This window comes from Oryzias latipes, chromosome 21 (genome assembly GCF_002234675.1).
Source record: "Oryzias latipes chromosome 21, ASM223467v1".
Lineage (NCBI taxonomy): Eukaryota > Metazoa > Chordata > Actinopteri > Beloniformes > Adrianichthyidae > Oryzias > Oryzias latipes.
The window spans coordinates 15225844-15252112 of record NC_019879.2 but is presented as its reverse complement, the minus strand read 5'-3'; the positions used below and the strand labels follow the sequence as shown (position 1 = coordinate 15252112).

At 38.1% G+C, this 26269-nt stretch overlaps 1 protein-coding gene across 2 annotated transcripts; it reads left to right on the top strand.

The window, feature by feature from the left end:
- Nucleotides 1-28: 28 nt before the first annotated feature.
- Nucleotides 29-24373, top strand: calcrl (calcitonin receptor like receptor). 2 transcript variants are annotated; one of them, XM_023950475.1, is made up of 14 exons: nucleotides 29-274; nucleotides 366-443; nucleotides 14712-14830; nucleotides 16097-16241; nucleotides 16567-16677; nucleotides 17228-17340; nucleotides 17654-17745; nucleotides 18610-18736; nucleotides 18935-19088; nucleotides 19185-19245; nucleotides 19316-19382; nucleotides 21911-22129; nucleotides 22534-22575; nucleotides 23548-24373. In XM_023950475.1, the coding sequence occupies exons 3-14, from the start codon at nucleotides 14756-14758 to the stop codon at nucleotides 23770-23772; spliced, it is 1431 nt and encodes a 476-aa protein (XP_023806243.1). In that variant the 5' UTR covers nucleotides 29-274; nucleotides 366-443; nucleotides 14712-14755; the 3' UTR covers nucleotides 23773-24373. The 2 variants fall into 2 exon arrangements, with proteins under 2 accessions (XP_023806243.1, XP_023806244.1); XM_023950476.1 differs by lacking the exon at nucleotides 366-443.
- The last annotated feature ends 1896 nt before the right edge of the window (nucleotides 24374-26269 follow it).

Below are 26269 nucleotides of genomic sequence, written 5' to 3'. Positions count from 1 at the left end.
CACAGGTCTGATAAATGTGGGAGTTGAAGTGGCAAAGCCAGCCGCAGCTTCCAGCTCCTCAGCTGTACTCTGTGATGTAACAGGAAGTAGTGGGTTGACTTCCAACGTCAAGCTGACAGCCGTCCTAACCTCCCCTTATGAGCGCCGGAGATCTGCTGCTGTCGGTACCCCGACACGAAAGCACCCGATTCACGAAGAGCCTTTTCACGGATTCCTTGAGAGCTGAGACCGCTACAGACGAACCACCCCGCTGCTGCTGCCGGACTCATTTCTGGTAGGGGCAAACATAACAACAACTACCTTTATTGTTTTAAAGGCATGTCTATTTTACGACAGTAGAGATGGATTTTACTGTTTATTTATAGAGGACCGTCATAGCCGTGGGTTTGAACGCTCGTGGAGGGGCATCATCTGGAACTTCCAGCCACTGTTCCGTACAGGAGGTGAATAGACACCGAGGAGACAGCAGCCCTCGCGTGGGGCTGGTGCCCACAGCCGTGACGATCATTTATTGATAAATATATAATAGTTGTTGACAGGAGGAGTTCCACGGATTCTGTCAGGATTTGGGGGTGTTGCATTCGAGGTTCCGTTGGATTTAAGACCGTTGCAGTCTGTCGAGGGTTAACTCGGCGCTTTGTGCTAAGGCGTGAAATGTTCTTTTAATGGCACAGCTGCACCTATTTCTTCCTTCAGAGTTATAAGTGGAGGAAAAAAAATGAAGAAGAAAAAAATGAAGAAGGAATGTTATCACAGCTGCGGGTTTCTCGCTTGGCATCGACGAACGACGGTTAAATTGAATGGTGAAGTAGCAGCTCCGCTCCAATCCTAGCCAGTGAGCAAAGATGCGTTCAGTGATGGTTCCTAAATTATGTTACATAAGCATCAGAGGATTTAGACGCACTGGAAGTTTGTGGGCCGGACAGTTGAAACGTAAAAGATGATGGTCAACGGTGCCACTGATGGTTAGGTATCAGAGGAGGACATGATGACGAGTATGTTTGGCTAGAAATGTAATAGTCCTATGAAGAAAAGAAACACTAGAGTCCATGGGAGGCGGATTGACTCAGGTGGAGAATAAACATCTAAATAAGTAAAAATATGGCTGCAGAGTTAGCTCTTCCAGGAGTTTGGAACTTCAAAGTTTGATTTCTGAGCAACTTTAGTTTAAGTTGAAATCAAACTGAAATGTGCATGCTACTTCACCTTTAGTAATCTACACTAGCCTAAAAGCTATTGTTAAAAATAACTGACATGCACAGAAGAGCAAAGCTAGCACATTTTTGACTTTGACTTTCTGAGGAAATTTGAAATTCAATTAGTTTTATTTCGTTAAAGAAGAAAAAAATGAATGAAATAACCTAGGCTAACTGGCATATTATAACAGTATAATTAATACCAATATAAGGCTCTCCCAATTATGAAGTGCATTTTTTTTTAAAATAATAAGGCGCCTTATAGTGTGGAAAAAACGGTAAATTCCAACAAACCCCTTTGGCATACGGATAATCAACATCACAACAAAGTGTTTTGTTCTGTCTAGTAGTGTGCACTTTTTGTTTGAGGTGTCAAAAATCATATAAGAAATACAATTCATCCATTTTGAGTCCGTTGTTCAACCCATACTCCTGTAGTTTTCTTTCTGGAAAGTATGGTTCCAACTTGCAAGAGCAGGCACAACATAGCTCTCATTCTTAGAGGGCTTCTCATGGCTAAATCTGTGAAATGGGGAAGCTTCCCTAAATGACTGACAGAGCAGTTAAAAATCCTTCGTCCAAAGCTAACTGCCTATTAGAGACTGCTTTGTGCGTGTACTTCCATCATCTTATCAGATGGAATCCAGTTGTACAGCACATCTGCTACACATTGATCTGGTTTTTTGAAAACCTAAAATTAAGTGGAAAATTTTTAGCAAGCTTTATGCATAAACTATTATGTGATTATGCCCTATTTTTCTATTCAAATAACAACCATAAATATGATAGGTTGTAAAAAAAAATACAATGACTAAACAAATGTTACCTTTTCCTCATTGCATTACCATTTAAACATTAAAGTGAAGCTACAAAAACAAATTATTCTATATTATTTAGTCTTTATCTTATGGTTTAAGCTTTATAGGTGCTATCTAGCATCTGCCTTCAAATAAAGAAGAAAAATCAGCATACAGTTCCAGCAAACCAATGCTGCTTACATGTGCATGATTGAGGATTAGGATGCAAACTGTTGTCAGAAGAAATCTCTTGCAATATTTTGACAAATTAATTGTCCCAAATAAAGCCTGAATAATTGAGAGGAGCGTACCAAATGAATTAGAACAGATCCATCAGATTAGACTTTTAAAAACCGGTGGTGGCTCATGATAATCTCCTGGCCAGAAACATCCACACACAGGTTTACAATCTATCTGTTTTTACTTGCAGTGTACAGTTTTTTATGTTTCCTAACCCTATATACAGATGCAGTGTTTCATGTCTGCTAACTGTTTAATACCATAGGTTGTCTCCGGCAACACCTGTAGATATAAGTCTATAGATAACACGCTGTTTGACTAGCGTAAGTCTTTGACCGTTTACACAATTATAAATATTAAATCAACTGATTCAAATGTGGAGAAAAGCGACTTGGCAACGATATTCGACACTTTACGAACATAAAGTGCACTGATGCATAAAGTTGAAAAACGGTGCAAAGGGATAAGCAAAGCTGCTTTTCTCTGCAACAGAATCAGCTGATTTGCGTTGTTTGTGTTTGCACTTCACTACTGTTAAGTGTTGCATATCAAAGCAAAGCGGCTTTCTTCTGCTTCAGGATCCACTGGAATTATGTCAATTGTGATTGAAGAATAATCAAAAGAATGTCAGGACCTTACCAGTTGCCCACTTTCACTTTTGAGAATTTATTTCAGTCAAACTCTTAATCTCTACATTAAAAAAAAGACAAACTAATAGACTAATGGTTAAAGGTATGCTATATTGAGATAGTAATGGGATTACTTTCCAATTTACATGACAATGACAGTTTTCTTGTTGTTTTTTGATCATTTATTCAGTTTTAAGATCAAAATCCAGAGCTAAAAGTGTGAACAAGAATTTTGCCACTTAGACACAATTGAACTACTTTAAATTTGAACAACAATCTGAGCTGAGGAATCTCAGAACAATTTGATTTTAGTCAGACAAAGACTACTTTCCTTGTGCTAGTGTAGTGGACCTTGAAATGTAAAATCTCAATATTAGCTGCAGTTACATGTGCAAAATATCTTTGATCAGACCAATGATCGGATTAGAGTTTAACAAAGAAACCTGCAGCATAGAGTGAGATGATCTTCTAAACGGGCTTTTATTATTGTTATAATTAATATTAAATGCTTGTTTGCTCATAATTTTTTTCAATCCGTACTTTTTTCCTTGGCGGAAGAGAGCCAGAAGAAGGGGTTAGGGTTAGGCTAATACATGCTTACAACAACATTTAGCCGTGGATGCAGTTAAAATCCATGCGGTCAATGGGCATCTGGGATAACATCAGCCTTTATTTTGACATGACACGATTGGAAACATGAATTCACATGATTGTTAACGTGGTTTCTAAGTACTGCGCGGCATTTCTCCATTCAAAAAGCGCCTCCCTTAGCTCACAAACCGCCCCAGAGCCGATCTTCTGCTCGGAGTCACGGTCCTCTCGGGAGACAAGGTCCTCCCGAGTCCGGCAGCTCGCTAACGCAGAGCAGCCGGACTGATTGCGGTCTGAAGCATCCTCTGAAGTGCACACCGTAACAAAGCACCCTCCCCTGCTTGCACACACGAAGCTACAGAGACATGCTTCCCTCCTGCTCACGCTCCAAAGATTTCTCCGGTGTGTCACACGATCTACGCATGACCTAAAGCCAGCGCAGTAGTGACCCACGATCGGAATGAACTGTTTATATGCACCGCGATCAGATCAACAATTGGCAAAACCTATTCGGAGTATTCCGAACGGCATGTTTACATGCCGCATTTTTATCTTGATCAGGCGTTCATTCCGATTACTTTTGTCCATGTAACCGCACCTATTGTTTGCTTTTGAAATGGCACTATTTGGAGTTGCTACTTGCTTTCTTCCTACTGTTTTCCTACTTTCCCTTCTTTGGATTTGCAGTGAGTTTTTTTTTTTTTTTTTTCAATTAATAGAGGCATGACATGTGGGATAATCATTTGTTTTTACATTGAAATGAACTGCACCGGGATTCACTTGCAAATGAACTGAAGCTGTTTTCAGGCAGGCTGGTCTGCACTGTAGTTCATTTAGTATTTTAAACTTGTTTAAATAAACACATTGTACACAGAAGCAAACTTTATGGTCCAGAAAAAGCTGCCCTGGTGTGTTATAGCCATAAAATCAGCTGAAAGTGAAAGACTTTAAAGTAATTTGATTTTGGATGAGGAATTAAACATTTTTGCAAGGGAACGGATGCTGCCTTGTATGTAAAATAAATTCCTCTAGAGGTGATCGGGTGAACCGTCCTGGCTCCAGGCATTTATGTTTCAAGATTTAATTAAAGCTAGTTTAATTCAGACAGGAAACATTTAACCAAGCTTAAGTTCATTTAATTTCATTCATTCAGTTCATATCATTTCAATAAACCCAAATGATCCTAACTGATCAGTACATTACATGGGAGGGCTTTTGGTTTAATCCCTGTATTGAACAAGCAACTGGCTGGAACTGGCGACATTGGAGAGGAAAAAGAGCATCAAACAGGAGGTGCAAGTTATAGTTACAGACACTTTCCCAGTGGTCTTTTAAATATTATAATGCAATTTTACTCCAAATCAAAAAAGCTGTCATTCTGTTGGACATCGTTTCTGCAAAGCGGCAGAAATTCATTCGAAATTCACCTTTAAATCCTGGGCAGGCGTCATTGGGGCAGAGCAACCTAAGATCTTGGAGCCGGAGCTTGTGGCCCTCCCAGCGTATTTCCTACATCACAAATAACAAGCTCTTTTTCAAACAGCATCTTCATATTAGATGCATTTAAGATCTTTTTTACAAAAAACTAAACTAAACTAAACTAAACTAAAATCTCTTCATAAAAATCCTCAAGAGATGTTGTGAGTAGTAAATTCTTTGAGCTTTGCCAAGTGGTGATCCGCTCTTTAGAGTGCAAAAGCGATTCTTATTCATTAGAGTAATGTTGATTGTCCTGAAATGTAACCCCCTCATAAATCATCAAGGCACAGTGGGCTCCTGCAGCCTGCCCAGTATTGATTTTCCTGATGTTTTTTTTTTCCATTTGTGAATATTGCATAGCATTTATTTTACACTGAGACGCTCACCGACATCACATTTTTTGTATCATTGTCTACTTTCTTTTACCACATTCTGGTTGTTTTTCAACTCAGAAGCCCTTCATTGTGTGTGTGCGTGTGTTTTTTACAATAGTATACATGCTCAAATTTCCCCCTGTAGTCATTTTCAGTGATGTGATATGAACCGTTAGAGCTTTTGCACTCACTTTAAGTATATTTCTTTTCTTGTGTCGACATTTTGTTTGTGAGTTCTGAGAAGCGCTAAGCAACATTTGATGAAAACCTAGTTATGAGAATCAAACAGCCTCTCATTGAGGCTCTTTTTAGTTAACATATTCATCACACAGCAGAAAGCTCTGCTAGTTTTCTGTTTGCGTAGTGGACCTGCCATGCATGGTCGACAAAGTATGACATTACATTTTTAGATGCCTTTAGTGTTGCATACAAAAGCAGCTTGATAGTTGATATTTTATTTATGACAAAGAAAAAATACCAACTAATTAGATATTAAAGAAGCTGCTACAAAACAGCAAGAATGTATCTTCTAACAACTGAACTGGGTTTGAGTTTCTTTGGTACCCTTCATTATCTGGTTCTGTGAGCAAATATCCACAGCAGACGTTTGTCTTGGATCTCCAATTAACAAACTTACTCTACTGTGAAAATATTACTTTTATAGGCAGGTTTTTTTCTGTTCTGAGCTCTTCAGAAAAACAACTGTGGCAATGCTGTTAATTGGTTTCCATGGTTCATGAGTTTCGAAAGCCCTGCTTTACTTTTTAGGAATACGCATGAACACATACAATGGAAGGTTGTGTAATTGACCAAAAAAAATTATCAAATTGCTTTAATCAAAAAAGATCTTTAATGACAAGGACACTTGACAAAAATGGCTGTTTTGATTTTTTGTTATATTTATTGTATTTTTTTAGGAAAAAACGTATATATCGTAGATTAGAAAACAACCACACAAGCATATCTGACATATAGATACATAAAGAATAAAAAAAGAATAAAACTATAAAAACAACCAAAATTGAAGTCTGTTATTTAAAAAATTTAATAAATCCATTAAACTTTCAAAATTTAAAATCAAATACAGTAAAACATAAAATATTAGCCTGAAGTGAACTATCTTTTTATATGAAATTAGTGCCCTTTTAATTTGAATAAATGTGTTTTTAATGCTTATTATTTGTGTTTGAGATCATAGATACAGTGATTGATTACCGTATTTTCCCAACCATAGGGCGCACTGGATTATAGGGCACAGTTTCAGTTATGGGTGATTCTTCGGTATTTGACACCCACAAAAGGTGCACCGGGTTTTAAGGCCCGGGCACATTAACACATACCGCTAAAACATGCATGTTAGGTGTGTTTTAAAATGCCAGCTGGAGCAAAACTGAGTTGGTTGTGATTTCTTTCTATGTTTTCAGTCATAAAACAGCATCCAAAAATCCATCAAAGTCCTCATCTTCTGTATCTGCAATGAATAGCTGGGCTAAATTTCTATCAAACACGCCAGCTTCCTTTTCTTCATTGTCAGAGTCCGTCTCGTTGACGTGTGGCTCATCATAAATGATGCCGGCTTTTGCGAAGAACTCGAAGAACAGTGGAAGCAGACACGTTAGCCAAGCATCTGCGATCCATTCACAGATTGTGGCGTATCTTGCCCGACGAGTCTTAGTGAAACTACGTTCGCCATCCGTCATCCATCTCTACCACGCCGTTCGCAATCTTACTTTGAACGCCCTGTCCAGCGGTTGGAGTTCCTTTTTCAAGGCTCCCAAAATGACAGCAAGCTCCGAGTTCATTTGCTTCACTTGTTTTTTCAAAGCGTCTGTGAGATGTGCACACATGGAGTCACAGATTAACAGAGACGTTGACGCGTGGAAAAACCATCTGGTCTCTTTACGTAAACCTCACTCAGCCAGACTTCCCTTCCCCGTTCTCATGCCGTCTGCTCCAACCTCCTCTGCCAAAGTCCCACAGCAACACATTAGACGCACCGCCTCATAGGGCGCCCCCTACATTTTGGAGAAAATGTAAGACTTTTAAGTGCGCCTATGGTCGTGAGAATATGATAATATTTCATAATAGAGTTTTCTGTCAAATTTTAGACACAGGGAGTGAAAACTAGCACTAAAAGCAATCCTTTTTTAGATTAATATGTTTTCAAATTAAAATACAATATTTGACAATTAAATTAGAATTGAATCGTGATCTGATAGGCTTTGTTCACACTGCATGACACTGATGGAGTAATATTCAAATTCTTTTCTGATTCAATTTTGAAGGACACAAAAGTGACGTCAACAAACAAAATAATATCACGCTGTCCTAAAACCATATTATATTCCGTTAGCACAGATACTGAAGTTATGTCAGCCAAGTTTTTTTTAGTTGCTTAAAGAAACCGTTCTTTTTATTTCACTTGACGAAGAACATCAGCTGAAAATTGGGCTGAAGCGTCCACAAAAAATACAATTTTTTTAAAGAAAAAATAAAAAGGAATTGTAAACAGCTTACTGGCTGCATGCAACTTTAATCAGAGGGATTCACAGCAACATAAGAGCCCTGCAACTGCTTTGTGTAAATCTGCAGCTGAGTAGGAGACAAAAAAGTAGCTGAAGCTCTCATGAAAGCTTTCCCTAATTCACAAAAGACAAAAAATGACAATAACAGGAAGTTACGAAATAGGAAATGCATGCACTTGTGCTGGAAGGTAGACAGCTTTGTCAGTTTAAGCATATAGATTATAACCCAAGCAGCTCTTGAGCTACCTCAGAACTCCACATGCAGGTGTAGTTCTCAACGTAGCAGATTATATTTTTAACTTATGTATTTTTATCAAAGCACTTTTAGTATTTTTTCCTGTGCGTAGACAAGAGGCTACTTCAGTCGGATCAACTTTCTTGGCAAGTCCTCCAGCGCTTAAAGCCTCTCTTAAAATGACAGCAGCCATATAGTTTATATTATAAAAGATTTCACGTTTTCATTAAGTCTTGGCTTAGGGAAATATTTTTACAGCTTTTTTCCAGATGTAATGAGTTGAATGCAGTATTTTGGTATTGGAGTCTTACAATCCTTTTTTAAAATGACATATGGGGTTAGGGGAGATGCACCAGTTTCCTGAAAAGTACTTATGTCATAATGTTGTGTGCTTTATGGTCAAGTCAGCAAACCAGTTATTAGAGAAACATTCAGTCAGACATACCTTAATGGTAAATACCCCAATTAAAGTGTAAAAAAAAGTTCAATTCACAGTTTACATCAGAAACAAAAACGAGCTCTTCTAGTGCTTCTCACACACTTCATTTGCAAAACAAATGACAGAATGGCTGGAGTCTGCAGGCCTGTTAAAGATCAGAACAATGCCAACAATGTTAAGCTGGTTTAATGTGGGTACTTTTAACAGTCTGCTGTTATGAATGTCAACAACTTTCTATGTGTTCAGCTGCTATAGTGAGGGGTGTGCTTGTTTGTACACTGTGGTGTAAAGTTGTTTATGAACTGAATAAGAACAACACAGCAGTGCTGCTATCATACTGTAAATTAGCCGCTTAAATAAAAAATTGCAATGATTCATTAGCAATGATCAATATTGGATTTTTGATTCATGTTTTTTTGTTTAGTATTTTTAAAGGTAATAAAGACATGGGAAAGTTCATGTTACAGTGAATGTGTTACTGGTGTCTTTTTAGAAAAGGAGAAAATATATAAACAAAGAAAAATGAAGGCTCTACGGGAATTCAATGCAGGATCAGTGAGATTGTTGTGTTTCCTCTCGTAACCCCTGTCTTTTTTAACATTATCTGTGCACTTGCCCTTAGAATGTGGACTGGGTGTAAATGCAGTGACATAGATCCTTTGGTATTTCAGTTGTTTTCTTCCTTAAAATTGCAAAACAGGATCCCCCCTCTTGGTATGTTAATGCAAAGAATATTTTGTGCACCACTCAGATTGGATGAAATATGGCTCTTTGTTTTTTGTTGGTCATTCAACAAAGATGTCATCTCCATCGTACATGAAGCAGTTTTTTTCACCGAACATCTGTTGGTGTCGACTTAAAAAGTCTGTTCCCACAACCTGGCACTGATAACTTCAAAAGCTGCAGACTAGAATTCCATAGCAGACATTTTAGTCACATGGAAAACATTCAAATGCACAGGTGAATGCTTTTGGAAGCATCCGTGTATTGTTTGAAATGCCAATCATTTATAAAAAGAAGAACAACTTTCCTCCTGTCACTTGTTTTACATGTTCTACAGAAAGGTCATTGTAGACATTTGCAGTCATGGGGCCGTTCTACATTACCCTTGTGCTATCTTAGATGACCCCACCCTTACATTGACGTGTTCCCCCTACCATGACAAAGGTGGACAAAGGTGAAGAGGATTTCATGTAATCCATGGACACCAGTGAAGATCACAAATCATTGAAGAAAAAAGGTTCAGAGCACTGTCTAGTGGGTCTAGATCCTACTCCCAACGTTAAAGTGCCTAGGATAGACCAGTCAAAGAATGGCAGAACAACAAAGATGTAGACTTGGTTATCTGGGTTAAGAGGGTTTTTACTTATCTGTTCTGCACCATTTCCTCCTTTATAAATGAATGATAGCTGCTGTTTTCAAGTTTGAGGATTTGCTTCTAATCACACTTTCTCAAGCTAGACAGCTTAGCTAGTGTGCGCTTTCACTAGTTTTAGCTTTAGCAAGTCTTTCATTTTGCTCACTAGCTAACACATTTTTTGCATGATGTGTGAAGTCAAAATAAGCTATGAAGTCCACAGACTTTTCATAGAAAAGGCATAAATTCTGATGTGAGACATGTTAGCTTGAGTAACTTAAGTGAGAAAACCAGGTCTAATTTAGTATAGTTTTCGATCAAGAACTAAGAAAAGAATTTTGCAGAAGAATAAATGTTACCAAATTTACTTTGAACACAACAACAACATGAAGAGGTACATTTTCAGACATAGTTAAGTCGAGCAAAGGTTAAACCTAAAGCTAAGAGCTAAAACTGGTTGTTGCTGATATTTAGGTTGATTGTAAACCATTATTATTTAATCCTTTCACATTGGAGCTTTAGCTGGAATTTTGACGGTCTTTGAATTTCTATAACTCTTCAACGTTTACGAAATTACTGTTACTCAAACGAATTCTGAAGCTGAGACAAGTAACTTTGCACCTATATGCAACACTTTACGTTAGCTGTCACCAGTTAGCTGTCAGAATCTGTTGAAATTACGTTAAATACATAAACTGACAAAAAGTTACAGTAGTTCAAAGAGCATGCTTTATTTTTGCTGTCTCTGATTGTCTCTGTTGTTAGAGGGTTAATGAGGTTTTAGCACAGAACAAAATCAAAGCTACAAAAAGAGTTGGCGAAATTATTTCTTTAGCATGCTAACCTTTTGTTTTTCTTCCCAACCTCGCTTAACATTTTTGCTAACTTGCTAGCTCATTAACTCTTATGTATCATTAAAATAACAGTGCCTGGGGCACAATTTTCTGCACTGACCAAACTTTTTTTCCTCCATTTTTTTTTAAATAATCTTGTTGGAGCCAGTCTGAATGTAAACATGTAGGAATCCTGCAGGCTGCTGACCACAGCATCCTTTTGGAAGCAGAGATAAGAAGACAGCAGCCAACAGTACTGAAAATATATTAATTTTGCACTATGAGGTTGGACAACAACACAATTTAATGTTTTCTTTATACAACTTTTGTTTTTTTAAATTACTTTTACCTTTAGACAAAACTGTAAATATCCTAGGTACACATTATGTTTTTATTTATATACAGTATATATATTTATATTTATTATATTTTTGTAATGGATGTAGGCTTTCTTATAGCATAAAAATTTTGGCAATAACATAATTAGTGGCACAAATGTTGATGTTTGTTCCTCTGTAAGCCGACACACCATAAGTTCTCATAAATGTGAGGCTATAATTAGGTTTCTGGCCCTCATCAGCCAAATTGACTTCCGAATGCCATTTGATGGGACTTGATGTACGTCAGAGCGTCAAATTGACAAACATCCTGCAATTTCAAAAGGAAGTTACCAGCTAGCCAGCAGAAGATTTCTGCAGAGACAGTCTGTGCAGTAACTGTTTTAGGGTGAGAAGACAGCAGATGTGCCGATGTCCTGGGTAAATGCCTGCATGCTGGCAGATGTTGTGTTTCATGTTATTTCTTGTGCTATGTTTACTCAACTAAGTACTTCAACAACAGTGGCTACTCACTGGCTTTTCTGGTGGATACTTTCACAACTTTTTCTGGTAAAGTAATTCTTCAACATGTAATATTTTTAACTACAGAAGTGTAAGTGCCTTAGTTGCCTTAGTTGCAACTGCCCTTATGGGTGGGGGCCAGCTGTGGGGGTATGGGCAATCCGGTCCAGGGAATGCACTGAATTTTAAGATAGTAGACCGCTCTGTTAGAAAGTTGCTCACTTTAAGGCTATGTCAATAAAAGTTTGGCTTATTTTTTAATCACAGTGAATTAGTGAAACATTAACTTTGCATTTTTCCAAAAATAAAATAATTATGTCAATCTGTTTTAGAAGTATAAATGAAAAACCCATCTCTGGTATAAAATAGGAATTTACCGTATTTTGCTATAATGTACTGGTACTTGTTTTTGTATGATTTTTAAACTGTCTGGATTATGCAGCATCTAAATAAAACTAGAGACATTTCTCATTCTGGCTCCAGGGCTCTGAAAGAGCTCGACAGGAGTCCACTGATCCTTTTTTTTTCTCCTTCTTTTGTCATTATCTGCTTTGTCACATAATGCTATCAACCCCCTTTCAGATAATGCCTTTCATTAAAAAAAGGTTAAATTATGAACAAACTAAAGTTCCATCGCCAATGACTTTGATCATCTAGCAGTTTGGTTTCTGTATAAAATACAGCTGCTGCAGAGAAAAGTATGAACACAGCAGCTGACCTCCTTGGCTGTTTCGAATTTGCAGATCACCATAATGTTTTACAGTCCAGCTTTCAGTAAGCTCCTCCTCCTGCTCCTCAGTGAGATTCTCGTGAAAACTCTGAACAGACCTCAGAAATAGAGCTGCATGATTTGAGGAAAACTTGCGTTGTGCGATATTAGTGATCAATATTGTAATGATGATATGACTGGTGATACATGAAGAATTAGCAAAACAAAAAACACTTATTACATCATTTTCATTTCACTGCAGCAGTTTTATTTAAATGTACGTCAACATAAATTATACTGCAAGTTATCTGAATAGGAGACAGGTAAGAACCTGTATGTCACCGAAGAACCATTATCCAATGCTTGCGCTTTAAAAAAAAAAAAATCAAATGGTTTCTCTGTCTATCCATGTTTGTAAACATTTAAGGTAATTGCGATACGCGTATTGCACAAACTGATTTCGGGATATCAAGAAATTTTAAATTAATTGTGCATGCCTACTCAGGACCAGTCTGTGGACAGAGCTACGCCGAGAATGAATGTGGTCAACTCTTTGATGTGTGACTTCTGCAAACCCCCGCATGATTCTCATTGGTTTGCCTCTGTGGTCCAAGAATACAAATAGCATAAACATTGACTGTATAAGAGAACTGAACCAAGTGAGTGTGATGTCACGCATAGTAAATGACTGATATTCAACTTCAACAAAATGAAGTCAATTCAGTTGCCATTTTTTTGTGATATGGACGCTGCCATGTTGGAGCCAGATAACATCAGTTAGCGCTTATTGGTCCAAATCCGTCTGAGTCACTGTTTTAATGGCAACCACTCTCGTCAATCAAGAATGAGCTTGTTGGAAGTCCTCACCCCTACCTCTTAAAAAAAGACTCAGGAGAATTAGTCAATATATGTTGAATGTAAGATCACACACTTATAGACATCGATTGGCCAGTTCATAGCGTGAATAACGTGAACTACAGAAAAAAATGAAAATTAGCAAGAACGTGTTAAGAAAAGATGGCAGAGCAAAAATGGTTATTCTGACAAATAGAATGACAGAGTAAAAGCTGTTTATTTCTCTCTTAAAGTCTATATGATTTTGGCTTCTTGGAGCCAGCAACTACTTCCTGTTTGGAACAAGAGGGGGGAGGAGTCACTCAGTCCAGTTCTCAGATACAGCATATGATCATAAACAGAAAATGCTTCATTGTTTTTTTTCCCTAATTACCATACATGTATTTATGAAAAGGCTTTAATGTCGCATTAACACATAAATTGAATATTATCTGATTTATGGTAAGAAAACCAGCATGATTTTAAAACATTTTCTATTTTAATCTGAAAAACACTTCATCCATTGGTTTTCTCTCCACTGATGCGTTTTCCTGTAGCTCTGCAACTGAAAACGCTGTTCGCTTTTCAAATAAACATGAGCTATTTTTTTTATTATATATGTGGAAGTCAGGAGTTCTGCACTCTCATTTTTAATATTTAATTTGAAAGAGGAGAAAGCTTCAAAATAAAACCATTGATCACCAAAGATGCAATTGTCTTTACGGAATTCATTTGGCTTTTTGGTTAAGTGCCTGTTGGTGAATGTTCTCTGGACGTGGTTCTCTCAGCTATCCTTTCGCTTTGGGCTCCTTCCTGTTTTGTTGGTTTTTAGTTGGTGCAGTTCCCTGAGCTCAGAAGACTTTTCACATTCCCCATTAAAGGGACAACCCAGTTACATACATTAATGCAACACCATATTTATTTCACATGCGAATGGGAGCCCTGACATTATGAGTTATGTTGCACTTTGGATCCTTTGTTCACAATTGTGTGTTCATTTCTTATAGATAGCCCAGCTGTCTTAAAGAGACAAATCCTTGTATGAAACATTGTAACAGTGCCAACCTTTTTTTAATGCCAGTTGGAAGTTCTTACTCTTTTCTGTAATATATTTGTAAAAATTGAAGTTATAAAAGCAACAAAATGTAAAATATAAAACTTTGGAAAAGGTTGTGTAGTGGGATGAAAACATCTCAAGTAGTCGAGTGGTTTTCTGTTCCAAATATGGGTATGAGAGTTCTGCAGTGATCTTTCGCTTGACCCCAAACTGCACTCTGGGGTCATGCTCTGCTGAGGCACCGCCTTTTCAAAGCGGAACATGTTCACACACCCAATGTTTAATGCGCCTGTCAGACAGTGTAAAAGCTCCAGAAAAAGAAAAAGAGTAAGCAACAGGAAAGGAGCTAGACTCCCATGGCTGTCAAGACACCGCGACGAGGGTGCTTGCTTGTCCGTATTCTGACAAATCTTTTAAATTCTTAGTAAATCATGAGAGCGTTTCCTTCCAGACTGCCCAAACGCTAAGTGGACAGAACCGAAGTGTCACACTGTCTTGCCGTTGCTCCATACAACAGTTAAAAAACTGTGATGTGTTTTTTTATCTCTGGATCTTAGTGGCTTGTTTTCCATTTCAGATCGGCAGCTGGGAAATTGTCGTCTCAACCCCCCCAACCCCAACATGGCTGAGTGGAAGCTGGATCGCTTTGGATGGAACTGGATGGTGGCTCTTGTACTTCTGAGCAGTCCAACAATGGTAGAGATTCACATTTCAATCAAACCCAGGTCCAACATCACCAAGAACTGATGATTAATTTAGTAATTATTATTCTCCTAAAAAAGACGAAAATAAAAGCCATTTATGTGCCAAGAATTTAATATTTTAAATATGAAAAACACAGCTAAATGGAAAGAATTGATGTTCATTTTCACATGTTACCAGAAGTGGGAAGTGGAAGAGGTGTAGAGATGTTGTGGCCGTATTACTTTTTTGATCGGCGTATAATCTTCATACGCCGGCATTAATCTCAGACTCCGTGTCACTGAAGTGTAGCACTTTTTTTTTTTCTCCACGCGTTTCCATGGTGACTCCGGAAATCGGCGATCTATTGAGAATGTCTTTATGTACTCGACATGCACGTGCATTAACCCAGGGTTACCAAGTCGAGCGTAATTACGCCAACTCATATCCGGTCTTTTGGAACCGACATACCCCGAGTAAGAAAGTTCAGGCGGATTTCAGCCAGAGTTCAGGCTTAAAGTCAGGGTAGTTTAAACATGCTTCCTGGAATACCCCCCTGGTCTTTTTTGTTCCATTCTGATGTAATTTTGTAGTCTGGTCAATAGATGTCACTAGTTTTGGTGTGTCAAATGTTTCACAACCCTGAACTATTTCTCCATCCCGGATTACGGGTTATGGGTTACAGCAGAGTTCCCTTCTAAAGGACTGGAGGTCCACTCTGACTTTTAAAGGCTGCCTCCATCAATCTGGTCCGATCAGATGCCACCCTTTTCCTTCACCACACCTGAAAGGGATCACCAGAGACCGGCTTTAAACATCTCCACAACAGTACCTCGCACCTGCCTGGTGTGTTCGTTGTTCTTCATGATGCTCTCTGCGCTTTGAACGGATCTCTGAGACTATCACAGAGCAGGTGTATTTATACTCAGACTTGATTACATACAGGTGGATTCTATTTATCATCATTAGTCATTTAGGTCAACGTTGGATCATTCAGAGATCCTCACTGAACATCTGGAGAGAGTTTGCTGCACTGAAAGTAAAGGGGCTGAATAATTTTGCACACCCAATATTTTAGTTTTTATCTGTTATTGTTATTCTTTATGTTTGAAGCATGAAATGTGACAAAAGGTAGAAAAGTTCAAGGGGACCGAACACCCTTGCAAGGCACTATATGTATGTATTATATGTATGTATGTATGTATGTAATTATGTATGTTTTTAGTTTACATTTTTACACATTCCTTATAAAAATAGACCTCCCTTCCTTTTTGTCTGCAGGTGAAGCCAAGCCCTGATGTCAATGAAAGTCAGCACCAGCCAACAAATGTTTACCACGACATTGGGGTTACCAGGAACAAGATAGTGACCGCGCAGTTTGAGTGCTACCAGAAGATAATGAAAGAAAATACTCACAGCAGACAAGGTCGTTTGTCTAGATTTGTGAGGGTTTTTTTGGGTTGTTTTTACTTCTGGAGGTTAAACGTTTCTTGTATGAGTATCAGTGGAGGTGTAAATTTCAATATTTGCCAGATCATTAATTCTAAAAAGCCTATTTCATTTTTGAAAGAAAGTTTAACCCTTCATTTAAATGACTGCATCGCACTGCAATGGAATGGTAAAGTCTCCAGGGTGCACCCCACCTTTGCCCTTTAGTAGCTGGATCGGCTTCAGCGACCCCAAACAAGAAAAACGTATGTTCAGAAAATAGATAAATATATGACTAATGGTGTTATTTCTCTGCGGAATAGAGGCCATGTGTAATCGAACTTGGGATGGCTGGTTGTGCTGGGATGACACGGCTGCAGGGGTCACTTCAGAGCAGCACTGCCCTGATTACTTCCAGGATTTTGATCCATCGGGTGAGATCTGTTAGTAAAAAACACATCAGGTCCGGACTTGGGTTTGGCTAAGTCTGAGCTCTTTAAATATAGTAAAATTGTATGGTGATGAAGATTTTACCTGCAAATGCCTTCCCTGATCTGACTTTTTAATGCATATCTCAGAAATAAAAAACAATTGGCAAAATATAATGTACCTATAAATTTGTGTGAAAGAACCCTTAATTATTTTTGTAAGGTTTTTTAAATTCTTTACTTTTTATTATTTTTTAAGAAATCTAAAACTGTACCTAAACATAAAGGTCTCAATCCATTAGACAACATTGCTGACCGACCTGTGTCTGTGTTTCTATGACTGTCTACCTGATTGGCAAAAAGACTGAATCAACATTTTGAAATACGAACTTTTGCAGAAGTGACAGATCAGTATTAAAAAGCTTTTTTTCCCCAAGTTGTTGCTTTGCCTTTTATTTTGATAATTTAAAAGGTCCACAAAAAAAGAAAAAAATAACACACTTAGTGGTGTGTTGTTTTTTTCTTTATTGCATAACATAAAAAAATGTTTCTGCAGAAATGGTTACAAAGATTTGTACTGAAAACGGCCACTGGTTCCTGCATCCCGAGAGCAACCGGACATGGACCAACTACACTCGCTGCAATGAGCACACCAATGAAGGCAGAATGGTTGGTCACTTGTTTTTTGGTTGTTGTATTTTTCTCGTTGTTACAACTGACCTTCAATTGACTGTTTGTACCATGATTGTGCATTTTCAAGAGCAAGTTGATAATTGATAATAAGTGCCCGTCACGGTGTCATTGGATATATTTATTTCATATTATTCATTTTTTTTCTTAAGAATTAAATCAAATCAAAATCAATTATAGGATACATTTTTGTTGTTAAATGTTCTGCAAAAGTTTTTAAAAACATTCAAAGACTAAAATGTGTGTTTATCAGTCAAAAATGCCACATTTGACCCGTTTTGTCTCGTTTCAGACTGCGATGAACCTTTTTTACTTGGCCCTCATTGGACATGGCTTGTCTCTTGTCTCCCTCTTCATTTCTTTGGCAATCTTTTTCCATTTTAAGTGAGTACACATCCTTTTTTATTTTAATTTTTAGTCCATTTCCACAGAGTCTGGCTGCTTCTGACTTCTGTTTTAGACAGTTATTCTGGTAGTTGTCCTCTATCCGGTTTCCTGTCATAAGCTACCCTGATGATGATTGAAAAAGCTTGCTAAGGTAATCAGGAAAGAGTGTTTTTCCCATAATTGATAATTAGGTGAAAACCTTGAAACTCATAAAGCAGCAGTCACAAATGCGCTTACAAATTAATACGAGCTGTCAGGCGGTCAAAAATAGACAAATCTGTACTGGTAACGCAGATGGCCAAGAGGAAATATCTGGGATGTAGACTGCTTGGCAAGCCCGTAGCGTGAAAATTTCCATCCAATATCTTTTTTTTAAAGGTACTGTATGACAGCATCGCTCATACATCATAAGTGCGAGCAACTTCCATGAGCCTGATGAATACTTCATGATACACTTACCACACACACGACAATGGTACGCTACATTTTCAACAATGCCCCTTAAAGTGGCTGTGCAAACCTTTAAGGGAAATACAGGACACAGCTGTACATGGCACACCCTACAAGACACACCCTTAAAATGCGGCTGCTAATGTCTACGAATCTTAATGGACCCGGACAACCCCAAAACCCGTTGACCCATATGGGTGCATGTGACTAAGGCTTTAGGCAATGCCTATGATAGATTTAAGGAGCATTATGCAATTATTAAGAGTCTCTACCTCGGTATATTATGACAATGACAAGCGTGGAGTTACCACTGTGTATAGAATAAATATAATGTGTGAGTTGAAGTCCAACTTGACTTATCTTTGCTTGTACTTTTTGCCATGTAAATGTTTTGTTTTGTTTTTCTCACAGAAGCCTGAGCTGCCAAAGGATCACCCTTCACAAAAACCTTTTCTTCTCATTTGTCCTGAACTCTGTCATCACCATCATTTGGCTGACTGCCGTGGCCAACAACCAGGAGCTGGTGCAGAGGAATCCAGTTAGTCCTCTGGCTCATTGCTGATAATTTATTCATGTCGTTTTTTCATTAAAACACAGTTTGTCATCGCTTACTTGATGAATTTCCACTCCTCATTACTCAGAGAGATTGAATAAAGCTGAGAGTGAGACTAAAAGCTACACTGTGGGGTAGAGCCACTGTCTGCTGCATCTGTTTGTTGTTTTCTGTCTTCCTCAGACAAGCTGTAAAGTCTCCATGTTTATTCATCTGTACCTCTTTGGCTGCAATTACTTCTGGATGCTGTGTGAGGGCATCTATCTGCACACTCTAATCGTGGTGGCCGTGTTTGCTGAGAAGCAACACCTGATGTGGTACTATCTTCTTGGCTGGGGTACGAAAGGAGAGCGGGATGGAGATAAGACTAAGGGACAGTTTTTTTTGTTTGTTTTTTTTGACGAAAAACTTTTGTTTCTTTTTTGCCTCGCAGGATTTCCTCTTATTCCGGCTTCCATACACGCAATTGCTAGGAGTTACTACTACAACGACAAGTAAGGGCTCTGTCCTTTTGAGATATCCACCTAATACGACCATTTGATAATGCTGTCCTCATCTCTCCAGCTGCTGGATAAGCTCCAAAACATCCCTGCTCTACATCATCCACGGTCCCATATGTGCCGCTCTTGTGGTAAGAGGACCCCCGCTCTAATCCCACACCAGTCCTCTCCTACAGCCAGAATCACAACTGCTGATTACTCAGATTGAGCAATTCTCTTCAATGTTTTCCCTTTTTCTCATGGTGGCCTGCTTTATTGCACAATGAGAGCCCAATGGAGCTCTTTTGGTCTTTGAGCGGATGCAGTGCAAGGGGCCTACACTTTTTCAGGGCTGCTTTGATTGAATTTGTTGGTTTTCAAATCAGTTTATCTTCCGTTCTGAGGTCTCCAGACCCGTGTGGTTTCTAAGAATTGACTCATCAGTACACTGGGACATGCTTCATAGAAAAGCTGGCCACAAAAGGTTTTTTCTCAGAATGAAGACTTAAAATTTGGGGAAAAAAATTGTGAAGATTTGTTTCATTTGGAGGAAGCAGATTGTAACTTTCAGTGTTTTTTTTTTAATAAAAATTTCGTAGCAACAAAAACTTATATGGCAACTACAGATTAAGGATTACCTTGATGTAAAAAGCAAGTTTTATAACCCATTGTAATTAAAACTTTTAGAGTCAAGGGCTTAGGATGGGGGGAAAAAAATCAACTGCATCCACTGCTGCCTATTAGAAATACCGTATTTTCTGAGTATAAGTCACCTTTTTATGTATAGTTTGACCCGGGGTGCGATTTACAGTCATGTGCAATTTAATTGTGATTTAATAAAAGACAAAATAGGCCCAAATTATTATCTCACTAAAAGCCATTGAAGAGCACTGTAGGTGTTCAGCATTTGCTACTGACAGCAACGTAGAAGAAGAAGCACCAGCCTCGGCATAGTTGTTCAAAAGCAACACAAAGTATGAAAACTTCATTGAATTTAGTGATTACAAGTGGTATAAATGGTTTAGTTGACCCTTTAGCACGTTCTTTATGCTATAGCTATCTAAATAAATGTTAAATGTTAAACATTTAACATTAACATTAAAAAAAATAACATGTATAGATTTTGACCTTTAGACCTTGTTTTTTGTTGATTACAGGATTGAAAAGTGTGTTGCCTAAAAAAAATGGGAATCTCCTTCATAAACACAACAAATCATGAGTCAGGAAGCTAAAAATAATGAAAATGTTCACTTAAAAATGAGCTTATAAAGTGGCCTTAGTGGCGCTTGTTTGTTTTTTTAACACTTCATCATCCACCCAAACAGAACATAACCATTCACTTGAGCAAAGATGTTAACTCACCTTTGCTCAAATAGTTTGCGTAACTGAATGAAATGTTTCACATGTGTTAATCTGAATGCATGTGTGAACGCTAATGGTACTGTGTACATGTTGACATATCTGTATGTGAAGATTTTTGGATTTCGGCTGCACGGTGGCGCAGTGGTTAGCGCTCTTGCCTCACAGCAAGAAGGCCCCGGCTGGGGGACATGAAAAACACAACATCAATGGGGGACCTTTCTGTGTGGAGTTTGCATGTTCTCCCCGTGTATGCGTGGGTTTTCTCCGGGATCTCCGGCTTCCTCCCACCGTCCAAAAACATGCTTCATAGGTTGATTGGCAACTCTAAATTGTCCATAGGTGTGAGTGTGAGAGCGAATGGATGTGTGATTGAGGACATTCTACCCTGCGACAGACTGGCGACCAGTCCAGGGTATCTCTTGCCTTCGCCCAAGTGGCCGGGATAGGCTCCGGCAACCCCGTGACCCCGAAAGGGAATAAACGGTAAAGAAGATGAATGAATGAAAGATTTTTGGAGCCAACAGGTATGTTTGCAACATTTGAGTGTGTGAGTGGACAGGCCCTGCCCCTTTTAGATTTGTTATACATCTACACCTGACAGTAATGATTATAAACTTCCTGCAACTTGTTGCTTCATAATATTATTTTATTTTATGATTTTAAAAATAATTAATAATTATCCTCTTATCCCCCACTCTCTAACATCTCTCTCTCTCTCTTCTTCCCCCCTGTTCTTTCCCATCCTGTCCAACAAATATACACCATGTGTGTCCAAAGATTCATAACCCCTGTTGTAACAATAAAGGTTGTCTAACACAAGAGCCTTTCCGCTTTCATCTGTTAGCTGTGCTGTTGGCAGGAGAAGTTGAAAAATTTAAAAAGTGGCCCTAGCTTAATGACTTACAAAACAGCTGGTTGAGTGGTTTAACGGCTAGATTTGATAGATAGATATCATGATAGATTTGATAGTTATGATGATAGTTATGATGGCATTTGATCTTAAAATACTCCTTATTTCAGAAAATGTGTAAGGACATTTGTATAACTATCAAATTAAAAGCACATCATTTTTTTCTACTTTTTTTTAGATGAAATAGTTAACACAATTGAAGAAGTTTTTTGTTTTTGTTTTCTAATTTTGCTTTTTTAATGCAAAACTTGTGATGTGTTCAAAAAATTTACAATCCTTTCCAGCTTAGAATACCATGTTTTTCTATACCTTTCCTTGATTATGTCACCACCATGTGTCAGTAAACATCGTCTTTTTTACCACAAAAAGGGGAAACTTGAAGCTGATGACTGTATTTACTCTCACCAGGTCAACGTCTTTTTCCTGCTTAACATTGTGAGGGTTCTCATCACCAAGCTGAAGGTAACCCACCAGGCAGAGTCCAGTCTCTACATGAAGGCAGTGAGGGCCACCCTCATCCTGGTCCCTCTTCTGGGGATACAGTATGTCCTGCTTCCCTACAAGCCAGGTGGGCGGGTCTCCTCTGAAATCTACGACTACATCATGCATATACTGATGCACTACCAGGTGAGTGATCAATGGGCTCTCAGAGCTTATTGTGTTTGATTCCTGTGGCAAAACAGGCAAATCTAAAGTCCTGCATTGGAAGATTTGGTGATTTTGCCATCATGGGTATGCCGCCGTCCTTCTTTAGCTTTTGAGCTAAACCCGAACATTGCCAGACACCTCTGCGGAGGCTTTGTTTGGACCGGAGAGGTTCAAACAAAGCCTCAACCCTAACCCTGTAGAGAGGAACAATGGGAAAGCAGGACCCTTCGCAGCTGAAGATGCAATTGCCTGTATGTTGGCAAAATATTGATCGTATAGACTTATTCTGACGGCAATTTTAAAAATGCTTGAATATGTTAGTTTGAGTCTGAAACAAGCTTTGGACACATTTCCAAGTTTCAGCCATCTCGTTTTCTTTTCAGGGTTTGCTTGTGGCCACCATCTTCTGCTTTTTCAATGGAGAAGTAAGTTTGGCTTTTCTGTCATTCTGAGGCGCTTTCTCTCATAATCGACAAACCAAAAAAATCATTATAGATAGTAATTGACAAAAGTTCACAACATTTTATCATTTCTGCAGATCTTTTGTGTCAAAAAAAAAATACAGTGTACATATATATATATATATATATATATATATATATATATATATATTTTTTTATACGAGACTGTTGCACCCACAGTGCAAGAAGGAGTGCTACCGCAGGTCATTCCTCCCCACAGCCATCAGACTCTCTTTAACTCATTTATTCATTTACTTTTGTTGCAGTTGTTGCTGTTTTCAATTGTTTTTGTTACTGAACAGTTGTTGTTTTGGGGTTTACTTTATTGCTTAATTATTTTTGTATTTAAAAAAAAAAAGTTTTTACATGTTTTTACAATTGATCACATGTTTTTACAGTTGATCACATGTTTTTACAGTTGATCACATGTTTGCAGTGGATCACATTTTTGCAGTGGATCACGTTTGCAGTGGATCACATGTTTTTTACACTTTCGCAGCTGTATTTTTTTTATATTTATTTATTTAATATGAATGTCATTTTTGATGTTATTTCTGAATGTCGTTGTTGCTGCCACAGATAAATTAATTTCCCCATTGTGGGATTTATAAAGTCATCTAATCTAATCTAACATATACATATATAGTGTTTATATATTCAGGCCTTAAAAAACCCAATCCTGATTCACAACAATTTGAATAAACACATAATAATTCAATTTTAAACCTGTTTTTTTATACATGTCTACTGTCATCAGAATTAGAGTGGGTCTTTAAGGAAACATTTAAAACTAATGTAGCTCAATGCAAATTTACACAATTAAGTTATCTATCCTCGTCCGACGATCTTGATGTCTATGTGAAGCGCCGTAAATTTACTATAAATTAGCGCTGAATAAATAAAGTAATTGAAGCATGGTGTTTCTCCTCTACTCAGGTCCAAGCTGTTCTGAGGCGGCACTGGAACCAGTACAATATCCAGTTTGGCAGCAGCATAGGGAACCACTCGGACGCCCTCCGCTCCGCCTCCTACACAGCCTCCTCCATCACGGAGGTCCAGGGCTGTTACTCCATCGACGGCCACACGGAACATATGAACGGCAAGAGCTGCCACGACACCGAGCATGCGTCCATGTTGAAGTCAGACAGCCCGTTCGCCTGAGGGTTTTTCCCCAAAACTTTGTCCTAACGTTCATCTCTGCAACAAGCTGCGCCGTGTTTTGGGCGACTGTGGACACTCCTCCCTATTTATACAAAACCAAATGAAGCAGTGGAAACAGACTGGAATCTTCACGTTCCCATTAAATCGATGTTTTCCGGAAAGTGCAAGGTGAGCTCGGAGCAGCTCCTTCTCCCCATTATCTGGGATTATTCTGTCCTATAACCCCAGCATTGTAAACTTTTTTTTCCTTAACAATTATGTCTGTGACTGAATGATTTATTATCGAATGCTCATGTATCCCTTTTCACGTGATTTTGTGCACAAACCAGCCTTTTGGATACACTGTGAACTCTGTCTGACACGGTTTTGCCAAACTAAGGAAAAAAAATGGCCTTGCGCCCTTTTTTTCTTCATATCTTAAAAAAAGTATATAAAAAGGGAAACAGCCAAGAAGTGTATTGTAATATATATGAAAGATATATTCTTTTTATTTACTGTATATTTAAAAGCTAATTTATCTACATTTCCATATATTAAATAACAAAAAAATAGCACACAGTGTTTATGATTGATGACACTTTTGTAAACATGTGGACACATACCACAAAAAATTGAAATTGTTTTCTGGTTAAAAACACACAAACTGTCCCTATGGCACATAATTAAGATGTTTCGGTACTGCTTTAGCTGGATCATGTCCATCTGATTTGATCCAGGCAGCTAAAGAGATTTTCTTGATCTTCTTTGAACCGAAATATGCTGACACTTAAATACCAGTGGAGAATTGTGGGAAGGTTTGACTTGGGGGTGGGGGGTGTTAAAGACTTTATACTGAGTGAAGGCAGACAAAAAGCAGGAACATTTTTTACTGAAATCGAAACTGTTGCTTAATCTGTAAAGTTCCCTTTTACAGAATAATGAAGTCTTTTTTTAAACTTAAATTTGCTCTGAAATTGTCCAACAGCACGGAAACATGCTTACATAATGGTTTCAATGGCCATCTTTTGCTAAGCTCTGCAACACTTTCTTTGTTCCAACCATTGACTGTACAAGAGAATTTGACCTACCATGACATTACCCATTGAAAAAGGCTTACTTCTGGCTCCTACAAAATAAGGTCATTCAGTCGCCATTTTTTTTTGCAATATGGAGAAAGACAATCTGAATAAGCAATGATTGGTCAGTCTGATTCAACATTTCTATGGAAACCACTCTCCTCAATCAGGAGTGAGCTTGTTGGAAGACCACACTGTTTATAATTTGAATTTCACTACAGAAAATAAATAGGAAAACAGAAGGATCAGCAAGAACATGTAAAAGAAATGGTAGTAGAGCAACAATGAAAAATAGAATGACTGAGTAATGCTGTTTTTTTTCTCAATCGAAATCTATGGGATCTTGGTTTCTTTAGTTTTGACCTGTGGGTACTTCCTATTTGGGGAGGGGTCACTCAGTCCAGTTACCAGATACCGTCAATGATTCCAACATGTGATATATTTTTCCACATATATTCCAATCTCCCAAAAAGTCAGAACTCTGAAATAAAATATAAAAAATCAACACAATACAAATTAAAATGTCAACCTTCACTCAGTTACAGTCATGGATTACTCTTCATCTGGATTTCATTCCATGACATACATATATTGTTGGTACCCCTCAGTTAAAGAAAGAAAGTCCACAATGCTCACTGAAATGACTTGAAACTTTTAAAGGTAACAATAAATTAAAATGTATTGAAAATTAAATAATCAAAATCAGCCATTACTTTTGAGTTGTTGGTTAACAGAATTATTAAAAAAAATTAATGAAATAGGGCTGGACAAAAATGATGGTACCCATAACTTAATATTTTTTTGGACAACCTTTTGTAGGCAATCACTGCAATTAAACGGTTTCAGTCTTTGTCAATGAGCCTTCTGCACCTGTGCACAGGTATTTTGGCCCACTACTCATGAGCAAACTGCTCCTGTTGTCTCAGGTTTTACGGGTATCTTCTCCAAATGGCATCTTTTAGCTCCTTCCACAGATGTTCAATGGGACTCAGATCTGGGCTCATAGAAGGCCACTTCAGAATAGTCCAACACTTTTCTCTTAGCCATTCTTGGGGGTTTTTGGCTGTTATTTTTGGATCGTTGTCCTGTTGGAAGACCAGTGACCTGCGACTGAGACCAAGCTTTTTGACACTAGGCAGTACATTTCTATCCAGAATTCCTTGATAATCTTGACATTTCATTTTACCTTGCACAACTTCAAGACACCCTGTGCCAGATGCAGCAAAGCAGCCCCAAAACAGAACTGAGCCTCTTCCATGTTTCACAGTGGGGACAGTGTTCTTTTCGTTGTATGCTTCATTTTTAAGTCTTCGAACATAAAGCTGATGTGTCTTACCAAAAAGCTCCAGTTTTGTCTCATCTGTCCAAAGGACATTTTCCCAGAAGCTTCGTGGCTTGTCAACATACATTTTTGCAAATTCCAGTCTGGCTTTTTTATGATT

Excerpts from the sequence above, each read along its gene's own strand:
- calcrl (XM_023950476.1), top strand. The coding sequence starts at position 14,756 with ATGGCTGAGTGGAAGCTGGATCGCTTTGGATGGAACTGGATGGTGGCT. Across the intron at positions 16,678-17,227 it reads CCAGGATTTTGATCCATCGG|AAATGGTTACAAAGATTTGT; the intron begins GTGAGATCTGTT and ends ATGTTTCTGCAG. Across the intron at positions 17,746-18,609 it reads GCAATCTTTTTCCATTTTAA|AAGCCTGAGCTGCCAAAGGA; the intron begins GTGAGTACACAT and ends TTTTTCTCACAG.